At 36.9% G+C, this 11886-nt stretch overlaps 1 protein-coding gene across 2 annotated transcripts; it reads right to left on the reverse strand.

The window, feature by feature from the left end:
• Positions 1-205: 205 nt before the first annotated feature.
• lrrc8ab (leucine rich repeat containing 8 VRAC subunit Ab) lies at positions 206-11861 on the reverse strand. 2 transcript variants are annotated; one of them, XM_085476163.1, is made up of 4 exons: positions 11794-11861; positions 11070-11188; positions 4433-6542; positions 206-4250 (listed from the first exon to the last, which is right to left on the reverse strand). In XM_085476163.1, exons 3-4 carry the CDS (start codon positions 6533-6535, stop codon positions 3975-3977), a joined length of 2379 nt encoding a protein of 792 aa, XP_085332289.1. In that variant the 5' UTR covers positions 6536-6542; positions 11070-11188; positions 11794-11861; the 3' UTR covers positions 206-3974. The 2 variants fall into 2 exon arrangements, with proteins under 2 accessions (XP_085332289.1, XP_085332287.1); XM_085476161.1 differs by having other exon boundaries at positions 11740-11861.
• Positions 11862-11886: the final 25 nt, after the last annotated feature.

Here is an 11886-nt window from a genome sequence, read left to right on the forward strand (position 1 = left end):
GGGTCTTTGCAGCCAGTTGAACACCTACAGTATGAGAGATGTTATACTGGTATATATCAACCAGTGCCAGGGGTTCCATAGTGTGGTGGTTTACACATTTGCACACTGGTCAGTATCTGTATCTGCACACTTGCACATCAAGCTAAACCTTTATGTAATTGTTTAACCCTTCTTGTGCAAAAAGCCCAACACACACCAAGACAAATGTGGCTTACTTCATTTTTTTATTTTACTGGAGTCAGTGGTGTACAAGAAATGAAGAGAAACATGTTCAAACACACTCAACGTCAGTACTGATGCATTGATGATGTTCCTTTGGCAAAAAACAAAACAAAACTGCACAAAACCAAGTGTGTCAAGATAACACGTCTGAGAGAAACAGAGAAAGATGCAAAATTATTTTGTACCCAAATTAAACATTTTAAGAGGAAAAAAGACAAATTAAAAATAGAAAACAGAAACCAAAGGGTAAAGAAGTCCCATTAATCAGACAAACTACTTGGGCTTTATCTATTGCTCACAATAAAGACAATTCAGACATGAGATGTTTGACAAAAACACAAGAAAGGTCAAATAAAGTGGTTTCTCCTTGAAAATACAGATACACTTAGTTTCAATTCAGCAGTTAATATTAAATACACAAAACTAAAAAATAATGTATAGAAATTTGATATAAAAATGTTATCACAACCGTTTAAATTATTAAAAGAAATAATAATAAAAAAATAATACCGTAATAATAATAATAATAATAATAGGCAATCAACTAAAAAAAAAAGTGAGTACTGGCTGCTTTCCTGAGAAATTTAGTTCTACAATAATCCTAACAGATATCAAAATTAAAATAATAAAATTAGTCTAATAATAAAAATGAAAAAAGAAAGATTAACAGTGACTAAGACAAAAACATGTTTATTTAATGTTACTACACTATGCACTGACCACTTATTTACAGTACTGATTGCAACAAATCACTCAGAGGTGATGACATGATGTCTCTTTTAAATGGAATAGTCGATTGTCTTACTAAATAGGTGTATTGCTAATGTGTTTGTGGGTGTCATTCAAAATGCTCTACTAAAGACCAAAATTCATCTCTTTTTTTCCTTTTTAATATTTCTATGTAAAAGCGTAAACTTAAATTTAATCTCGTGGCTGGCAGTCATTCAGGTAAACCTTCCCACACTGGAAAATGCCCAAAACAGGTTTTTCTATGTGCATACAATAACTTGTACACTATTGTTTGCAACACCTAAAAGTAAGTTCTGAGAGAAGTGCTATAGTGCAAAAGCATCCTTTAAGCACAACGATCTCTAATCTACTTAATGTGAAAATCTCACCATGTCTTTAGTAAAACCAATGTGACAAAATGAATACAAATGCACATTAGAAATCTATATCGTTACTAACAATACAGCTTAAATAAATGTAATACTGCACAACATAGCATAGTCAAACATGTCACGGTTATAGATGCGCATAGCTGAAATGTTTTCTATTATGTATATTGCTTCAGTCAATCTTTATTAGAACAGGAATTGTATTTTTCTTGGGGTAAATACGAGAATTCCTGTTGTGTGTTGTGCTGCATCAGAACTGTGGATCAATAACAAATTCCAAATTTTTAGCTTTGTCTTGGTCACTGTGTCAAAACAAAAATACAGAACAGTCACTCTCAATTGAGCAAAAACAAGTAAACCTTTACCTAAAAAAATCTCTCTTTCTTAATTAAAAACTAGTGAAGGTTAAATATGCTTTTAACTGTGAGAAATAAAGTTCATATTTTGAGAAAAAGAATGCACTGGTTACTTCCAATTAAGTCTGATTATTGATTTAAAAAACAAAACAAAAAAACATATCTTTTCTTTTTCTTACATCTGGTACTAAAACAAAGACGGGTATAAAAACAAACAAATAAAACCCTTCCCCAAAACCCAGAACGTCAATGACAAAGTAGCTTATCTGACACCCGATCCATCACAACTCAGAGGTTATTGCCCATAAAACAACAAATGACCTTGATCTTGAGCATAATTTAGATGAGGATTCATTGGGTTATTGTGTGTGCAAGCTTGATTATATTGTGACTAATACTGTCTTTTGAATGAACAATGCACCATGGATGCCTGGCATAAGCTCAATGGTCTTTTGGACAGATGAGCTTTTAAAAAAAAAAAAAAAAAAATCTAATCAAATAAATAAATAATAATAAAACATTAATAATAAACTACACTTTGTGCATCTTCAGTAACCAAAATCTAAACTCAACAGCTAGGTACAGCCTTGTAGAAGTTTTACCGGACAGCTTAAATTAAGGAAACTATGACAACAAAAGCTCCATCACTATCTGGGGCTTATTATTATGGTGCACTTTGAAAAACTAACAATTTTCATCTGACCAGACAACAGAAATATAACAATCAATGCATGACAACGAGAGGAGAAAATAAGGCAACTAATCTGATCAACTTGTAAGATTTACTTCATTTTCTTTTCATTTAATTGGAATGCAGGTTGATTCTGTAGCAGTAAAATTTCAAATTTCTTTACTACTAGCTTTTTAATATCAGCAGAAAACAGTAAAAGAGACTTTTATCCTCACCTCAGTGAGTAATATGTAACATTTCCAACATTTAACATTTAGGATGTGTGTTTTCTCACACATAGGTGAGCAGCTTCTTCACTGAACATTGCACACTAATGCAGTCCAGTAATAATAAAGTAACAGAATTTGAGTATAGTAACAAACTAAAATGAACATGAGGCTAGGTGCTTAAAAAATACATTTAAAGACATGATGACATGTCTGGTCTTTCTTATTTGTAGCTATTGAGCTATCATTGCTTATCACCAGTGATTCTTTTTACATCTGTTACAAAAAAACGAAGCCCCAATCTCATTTAAGCCTCTACGTTTGACAGACATATTACAAATACTTTCAGGCTCCATTTGAATTTCACCACTGTCATTCTGTATAAACTTAATCTGAATTCCTGTGAGGCAGACACGACTCATCTCATTCAAAATCTTTAAGCATTCCCCCGCATTTTATTTTGTTATGTGCAAGTTATTGCAAACATATCATATACTTTTTTTGCGAAAATGTTATTTTCCATTAAAGATATACTAGCAGTAAGGTTAGGGTATTCTGATAAGCTTCACTAATGCCATTTTAATGCTAGTGCAATAAGTGATATGCAGCAGAATAATTGCTTTTCCTTTAGCACTAGGTCAAACACACATCTTTCCATAGAAAGAGGGAACCGAACCCTACATTCTGCCAAATTGTCCATTCTAGTATCAAAAGATGATCAGCCAACCAACCAACAAAAAGCCCTTTAGCGCTACAATACTAACAGTGTCCTCAATGGCCTTCTTCTTCCCACTTTGTAAACCACCTTTAGGTACAAGGCTCTCAGTATAATCATATTCCACTCATCTATAGTTATTACTGTTTTGTTAAGTCATACTATCATATCACTCTTAATAGTGTCTTTGTAACTCAAAACAAGTGATTATCGTCTATATACAGAAATAAAGATGTCTTGGAAGTAATTTTGCCATCTCATTGTGCCTTCAAACCGGAACACCTGACAAAATATTTTAATGTATTAAACCTTATTTTTTTAGTATTGATCAGTGGCATAAACTGTCTTCTATACCATAATCGAGAGGCATAAAAATGTAAACACAAGATTCAAACTATATTATTGCTAAAAAAAAAGCATCATTACTGAATTATAATGTAAAGGCCTGAGAAGTTTTTTGTGAAGGAATTAATAAATCAAATAGACTAAGAAGACAGCCAGAAACTGCCAGGATTTTGGTTCTACCTGGCACTGGTTCTTGATGCCCAAACTTAGAAACGGCACAATGCAGCAGGAATACTGCCTGTTATGGCAAGCCTCTGGGACCAACTTGTAGGTCCAGAGCCAGTAGATCAGTATCTGTACTTGCAGAAGCAAACCTGTTTTTTAAACTTGTTCTTTGTCCGCTTTCCACAACTGCTCCTTGACCTCTGTGGGCAGTGTGTTGAACAAGTCCTCTTCCACCACAAGACCAGTTCTCTTCAGCTGTCGGCACTCTCCAAGTTCCACCGGTAGACACTCTAGGCGATTTCCTCTAAGCTCTAGTTGTGTCAATGCAGTCAACTCTCCAAATCGTGATGGTAGAGACTGCAGGCAATTGTTTCCCAAGTTCAAAGTGCGAAGCTTCTTGCACTGGAACAGTTCATTAGGCAGGTTCTCAATCTGTATTTTAAAGAACAAGGAATTTTGCATTGGGAAAAAAAAGGAAAGAAATTATGACTTGTAAGTTCATTTATTGTTTTATCAGCAAATAAACAATACAAATAAAGCATTATGGATAAACTCCAATCTATAATTAGGATAATATTAAAATGGTTGGAAACTATGCTTATTACATCACTTACCCTATTGGCTGTCACTGCCAGGTATTGAAGATTTTGGAGGAAGCCAATATCTGTTGGGATATAGGTTAGGTTGTTATGGCTCAAATCCAAGATGCGCAGCTTGCGGCAATAGAACAGCTGACTGGGGATCTTCTCAATCTTGTTTCTGTTCAGGTACAGCTTCTCCAGGTTGTTCAGGGTGCCAATCTGAATAGGAATGTAGGCAATCTGGTTGTACCAGAGCTTAAGGCAGACCAACCGATGAAGATGCTGGAAGCTGATGATCTCCTCAATGGTTTTCAGGTTGTTATCCTTCAGGTCAATCTCTTGCAAGTTGTGTAAACTGAAGATTGAGTGTGGTATGCGTTCAAGATCACAGCGAATAAGCTCTAGTTCTGTCAGATTTACCATCTTTTTTAGACTATTGAGCACCATGAGCTTGGTTCCTTCATTATTGATGGACAACTTCTGGAGGTGCATGCCCACATCAGTGACCACTTGAGGTAGCTTGGTGAGATTGCTCTTCAGCCGAAGCACTTTGAGTCTCTTGAGCTCACGGAGCCCATCAATGACGATGTAAGGGTTGTTCTCAGCACTGAGATTCCCTGTCAGATGAAGCTCACTGAGATTCTTCAAACTGTAGATCCATAAGGGGATTTCTTTGATGTCGGTGAACTTGATATGCAGAGACTTTAAATTTTCACGCAAAAAAGCCAAAGCTGGAGCTTCTATTTTGGCTGGGGTGTGATAAAGCCACATCTCTCGCAGGTTAACCAGCTGAGCAATGATTGGGGGAATGGTCACATCTGGGATTAGCTCCAGTTTAAGAACCTCCAACTCCATCAGATCGAACACTGTATCTGGAATGCCACTAAGCATGAAAAGGTGCAACTCCAACTTCTCCTGAGAATTCTTAGTTATCCTCTGCCTGAGTTTGTCCAGTGTCCACTCGTTGTTGAGGTTGAGTTGCCTCAGCTTATTTTCGCTTACTTCTGAGAGGAACACGGCAAAGCGTTTTGAGTACAGAGGATCATACTGATCGATCATGTGCAACATGAATGCAAAGTCATTCTTCACATCAGGTATGTCACTGTAGCTGCTCTCTTCCCGGATTGACTCAAAGGAGTACTTCTTTAGGGAGCGCCGAAGCATCCAGCAAAGCGTGTACATGCAGATCAAACCATACACCACCACTAAACTAATGTAGAAACATGCTAAGATTTTAAAAAGTGTAGCGAGTGGGTGAGCACAACGGTACACGCTGTAACCAGTCAGGCTCTCTATATTTACAGAACAGTCAACACTAAATTGAATATCATGCACATAATACCCTGTGTAGCAGATTATCAAAATAAACTTGATGACTTTGATAATAGTCTGGCGTATGTACAGTCTGTACACAATGTCTCCTTCTTCCACGTGTATGCGGAACTTCTTCACTTTTTCAAACAGAGCTTTTGCCTGTTCACCCTCCTTCTTGTCCAAAACTCCTGTTTCCGTTCTATCTACAATGCCCTGCTCAAAGCGTGATTTTGTCCTTTGAAGCATAGGAACACTTGCTTCAACATCCTCACTTATTACAGATTCTTTGTGGTCCATCGAGCCATTCATTTTCATTGGTTTTGGGTCACTTTCTTCAACCACTGTCTCTGATAGTGCCCTTGTTGTCCATGGAGAATCGAAGCATTTTAGCAAGATAGATACAAAGTGTTCTAGTTTGGAGCTAGTCCGTGGAAACTTGAACCAAAAGTTGCTGCAAGCTAGAAAAATAAGGGTGTGGAGTAATACTAGGTAGGGGAAATACTTGGCAAACCAGTGCAATGTATTTTCATAGCAGACAGCGTCAACATAATTGTACTGGTGGCGGTCCAAATCATACTGGATCCCTTTGGGCACTGATGATGTGATGCTTGAATTGAAGTTCCTCTTGCAGGTTTCATTGACCACCCATTTGCAGGGCAAGCAGATCATCTTGTCCTGGGTGACCTGCAGTGTTCCCCCAAAAACAGAAATCATGAGCATGACAATGGAGATATAGTCGGTGAAGACATCCCACCAAGGTTTCAGGATGCGGTATGCTGGCTGTGTGTCCACAAAGTACCGCAGCTCGGTGATGGGGATCATGGTTTATCTGTGGGAACATAGAGAATGTAGACAGTGATGTATTGAATTAAAGACCCCTGTCAAACATCAGAACAATACAGAAATGTCTGTTTACAAATTAAACGCTCCTTCCCTGTAATGCTTAAGCAACCTTTGCCTAAACGACGACACAAAACCTAGCAGAGAAATCAATGCTATAATTCTAACTAACAAGGGCACACATCAGAACACTGACCATGGTTAATTTGAAGGCTGTCAGGAGTAATGAATAGCGATTGTGACAAAGACTTTGGTGTTTAACTTTACTTAACTTTATGTTATTGATTTTCCTATTGTTAAGCAGGCTCAATTAATCTTGCTTTGAAAGGACTTTCATACCACACAAGTCATTTCAAATGTTAGGGTTAAATGTCAATCAATAAAATATAAAGTAAATTTATCTGTGTTTTAAATTACTCCTACAAGATTAAGGTGAAGTGTTAATGGGCTGCCTATGTTAAGAAAAAAAAAACCCATACAGGCAAAGAAACAGCTGCCTTCAATATGTATGCAGGGTGTAAACGTGATAAATGACTAAGTTAGGTAGGCAGTAATTTCACACTTGTTAATCGTTAGAGGTTGTATTATTACTGTTCATCAGCAGTAATAACACATAAATTCCACTTCTCTATTCTGATGCTGATAATAACACAAAATCTGAATACCAAAACTAAAACAGGCACAACAACAGCCACCTCAAGGCACTTTACATTGTAAGATAAAGACCCTACAATAATACAGTGATGAGACAACATGAGATTCATCCATCTGTTTAACATGGGGTTTTCGGCCTATACAAGTAATGGAGCCAATTAATGAGGCAGGGTTTTCAATGCATATTAAAAGATTTTGGCACTCAAGTTCAGAAACATTTGAATCTGAGTGTTCAAATTGAGTAGAAAAGCACTATATAAGTACCAGTTCATTTATCATTCAAATGTGTAGACAACCTCAAAAAGTGAATTTTGAACAGTTACCCACAGATTTAAATTGTTCTTATGGTGGGGTGGCCATGAATACATTCACTGAACAAAGCACATACACATGTTAATGTAATAACCATTGCTAAATAATTAAACAGAAACTCGACTTTCATTACTCATTCATTTACATCACAACTGTGGTGATATAGCAGATAGTGGAGTTGCTCATAATCCAGTAGAGCTGGGCAATATAAGATTTTTTCAAATCACGATATGTTTTTTTCATTTCAGGCGATAACGATATATATCACGATATAAGCCAAATAACTATATTTGTAAGATTTAAATGTGCCGTTGCTCACAAGTAAAATGTGAAATAATCAGCAGCTTGTTTTGATTTAAATATTTATTTCCCATAATAAGTTCAACAGGGTAGATGTACTTAAGGAACATGAGACTTTCAGATAAATAAAGGCAAATATTGCAAACTACACAAAAGGCAGCCACTAAAGCGTTTCAAAATAGAACAAACAAAACAGACTACTAAATTGTCAATTCCACTTAGAAACAAAATATTAATTCTAAAAATAAATCCTAGTTTGTTTTACAGAAGATCAGACAAAATTGACTAACTTTTGTCAATATCAAATAAACTGAGAACTAAAAGGAAATTCTCAATCTCTCCTTGTTGTATAGCTTCGCTTTTCAAACAGTTTTAACAGTTACTTTAGTCTGACAAAAGCCGAATGACGAATTAGCGCTTCCAGTCAGAGATTGAGCATGCACCGGTTTATTGTATTTCCAGACTTGCTTTTGGCACAATTTACAGTGCGCGCTACTCTGTTTTTTGTCAGATTTGAAATAGCCGAAATACCTCCACACTACGGAACTTCTATGGCACTTCCGTTCGACAATCTCTCCAGCATTGGAACCATCATCTGTTTTCTCTTCGGTAACCTTCGGTCACGCTCTCGGTTGATTTTTCTGTAGTTGGCACACTCGGGCGGCACGGTGGCTGGCTGCTTCCCAAACCAATACACATGTGCGGCTTGGCACTTGTGCTGTACGTAACAAGTGACGTGAAGCTGCGGCTGTGATTGGTTTGGCTCTGCGCTACTTAATTTGAATTGGCTGTTCTTTTTAAGAGGACAAGAGAGATGAGGCCTATCGCAATAGTAAACTATTGTTTAGTAAACTAACCTTTTCTATCGAGAAAAGGTTATTTCGCAATACATATCGTTATCGTTCTATAGCCCAGCTCTATAATCCAGCATGTGAGACAATTTCACACTGGATGGAAGATACACGCAGACAGCCTTACTAAGCTGCTGAGGACACAGTCATCAAAATTAAAAATGAATTCATTTTGTTACATATTTACTCACTGAAGAAAGGAATTCCTTACACTGCTCATTATATAACTTTTGCATTATTAACAAGGTGGTATGACATAATGTACGCTGTCACATTACCATGAGTTAACAACATAAACCTTATGCTACAGTCCCACAAAATGACACAAACCCATACTCTATCAAGGGCACACTCAAGATGTTTCTTTTAGCATGTAGGTATTAACACAAAGGTGACAGTAAAGATAATTAAACCAGCCCAAGGAGGATCCAAAGAGAAAAATGCTGTAGCCAAAGCAATGCTACTTTGGAGGCTATAGCGTTATAAACCCGACTGCTAATTACTAGTAACTTGTGAGCATATGAAAATGCCAAAACAGGTAATCCAACACTTTTTTTATTAAACCCTTTGAATCATCGTTTAACATCGTTCTGATTTTGTCCCATCTTTGTCCCACACGCCATCAGACTGTTTAACTCCTCTCTGGAGGGGAGAGGGAGGGGAAACAGGAGGACAAAGGAGGGGGGAACAACTAAGCTGTAGTGCCTCTTCACCTCACTGTGCAATACCTTTTGTGCAATACTTTTGTAAATAGTCAACAGTGCAATAGACCTCAATACTTGAAATGTGCAATTCACTTGTATTTTTTATTTTTTATTCCTATCTATTCTATTTATCCCCTTCGTATATTTTATTTATATTGTCTCTGTATATATATATATATATATATATATATATATATATATATATATATATATATATATATATATATATATATGTGTGTGTGTGTGTGTGTGTGTGTGTGTGTGTGTGTGTGTGTGTGTGTGTATATATATATATATAATATTCTGTAACTTCTGTCGGTGCTGTGCTTTTTTGGAAATCGAATTTCCCAGAGGAACCCACCCGAGGGATTATTAAAGTTCTATCTAATCTAATCTAATCTAATTTCTTTGCTATTAGTTTTGTATTGGTTGTACTAATACTAATACCAATATTTGGTGATTCAAAAAAATCTGATCCGATTCCAATATGCTGTCTGATACAATTTGTCCTTCAGAAAGAAGAAACATGAATAGATTAGTCAAACTCCAACAAAAAGTAATATCTCCTCAAAAATTTTAGATCACACAAAGTGAAGTCAGCTGATTAACACAAAATCAATTCATCATCCAAATATAACTGACAAACTTATGAAACACAAGTAATGACATACCAGACATGATTACTCAGACATGTATGTCTGAGTAAATACATGTATGTATGTATGTATCTATGTATGTATTTGCAATTAGAACAAAAATGCATTGCAGGAAATTTTTGTCCCAATACTAGGATATATCACCTTCCTTATGATGAATGTTTAAGAAAAGTGAAGAACAGACACAAACATACAGAGACTCTTTCCTTTAGTAGGTAGGTAATGCATTATCTGGGGGATATTGCTGGACCAGCCAAAGTCATGCACTGCCTTAAAAAATCCAAAATAAAAAAAAGGCACATAATACATAGCTTATATAAAATGATAGGTTAACAATGTCCTATTAGGTATGAAAATGTGTTTTACTTACAGATTCTAATTGTAAAGCACAAGTCCTCCATACATAAACAGCCAAGAGCAATCCACAACTAATCTCCCTTTCCTCTGCTGTACATCAGAGCCAGATAAAGCCCTCTAAATTGCCACACCCAGCATGAAAGCTCGAGAAGTCACTCTTCTTAAGAAGATGTTCCGTTTTGGCTTGTTTAACCCAAACAACGTGACCGCCAGAGGAGCCACCTTGCTCCCCTGCTCTCTATTCTTAGTGGTTTCCGTTAATAATACCCAGAGTATTGTCTGTGGGGGCCTTGAGAAGTACCTCCCTCGACCTTCAGGAAGAGATCCTGTTTACCTTATAGAAGCTGCTGTCTCCAACAAGTGTCTCTCTGGAATACTCTACCGTCAGCTTTTGCAACCTCCCATAAACACACACACACACACACACACACACACACACACACACACACACACACACAAGAATCAAGACCTGGCATTCATCACAGAGCTTGTACTTTGGTAGGAAACTGTAATGACAAACAGTCGAGACGCCTAGTCTGATTCTTGGCCAAATAAGCATATTTAGACTGGCCAGTGTTCAGAGAAATTTTTTTTCGTCACACAGCTAGCAGCTGTTGTATTGCGACCGCCTGTATGGATGGATGATGAAGCAGCAAAAAGTACTCTTAGTCAATAAACTCACAAGTTTGGAGGTGTTATCTGTGCTCCAGTGCCTGATGATGTCCCTGGCGGACTAGCCACTCACTGAGTATCCAGAACTCTTCATGAAGCATTGCCTGTTTTATCAGAACGCAGTTGAATCTGAAAGAGAAAAAAAACAACAACCCACTTGGTATGAAAATGCAGTCTTCTAGACTTTCTGAAAAAGGCAATTAAAGTTACGCAAGCGTGCATTAAGTGATGTTTTAAGCTGATGCTTCTTAAACGAGTGATTATTTATTATAATAATAATAAAAATAAGCTAGTTTGAATTTGTTTTTGTCACCGCTCATAACCATAACATGGGATGCCTTTGTCATCTAGCTAGCTGAGCAAGCTACTCAACATAAAGTTAAACCCGGGTGCTTTTTTTCTTTACATGTGCCCTTAAATAACATGAAAGGCTGTTTTTAAGGGCGTGAACTAGAATCTGACAACAACCAGCTTATTTGTCAATACCGACCACGAATAAAGGCATTTTGTTGTTAAGACATGTTCGCAAACTAAGCTATACTGTTCAGCTAGTGAGCTAAGCTAGCTACATGCAGACCAGGGGTTCTTGTTATCGTTACATCCTCGGCAAAAGCCGCACCTAAAACGACACTAGTACACTACTTACAAACACTGAAAATTTTGTGAGGTGCTCAGCTTACTTCAATTGGTGTGCTGTGTCCAAAACTAAGGATACTTTATCAATAGTTCCTTACAAATTGCGTTTGCTGTTGCCAGCTAGCTGTTGGTTTTCCATCGAGAACTCGAAACCCACCGAGCGGCGGCAGTGTGGCAGCATTACAAAACGT

The sequence above is a fragment of the Copadichromis virginalis genome, linkage group LG12 (assembly GCF_057382275.1).
Source record: "Copadichromis virginalis isolate Kocher_CV1m ecotype Utaka linkage group LG12, C_Virginalis_male_GT1.1, whole genome shotgun sequence".
Lineage (NCBI taxonomy): Eukaryota > Metazoa > Chordata > Actinopteri > Cichliformes > Cichlidae > Copadichromis > Copadichromis virginalis.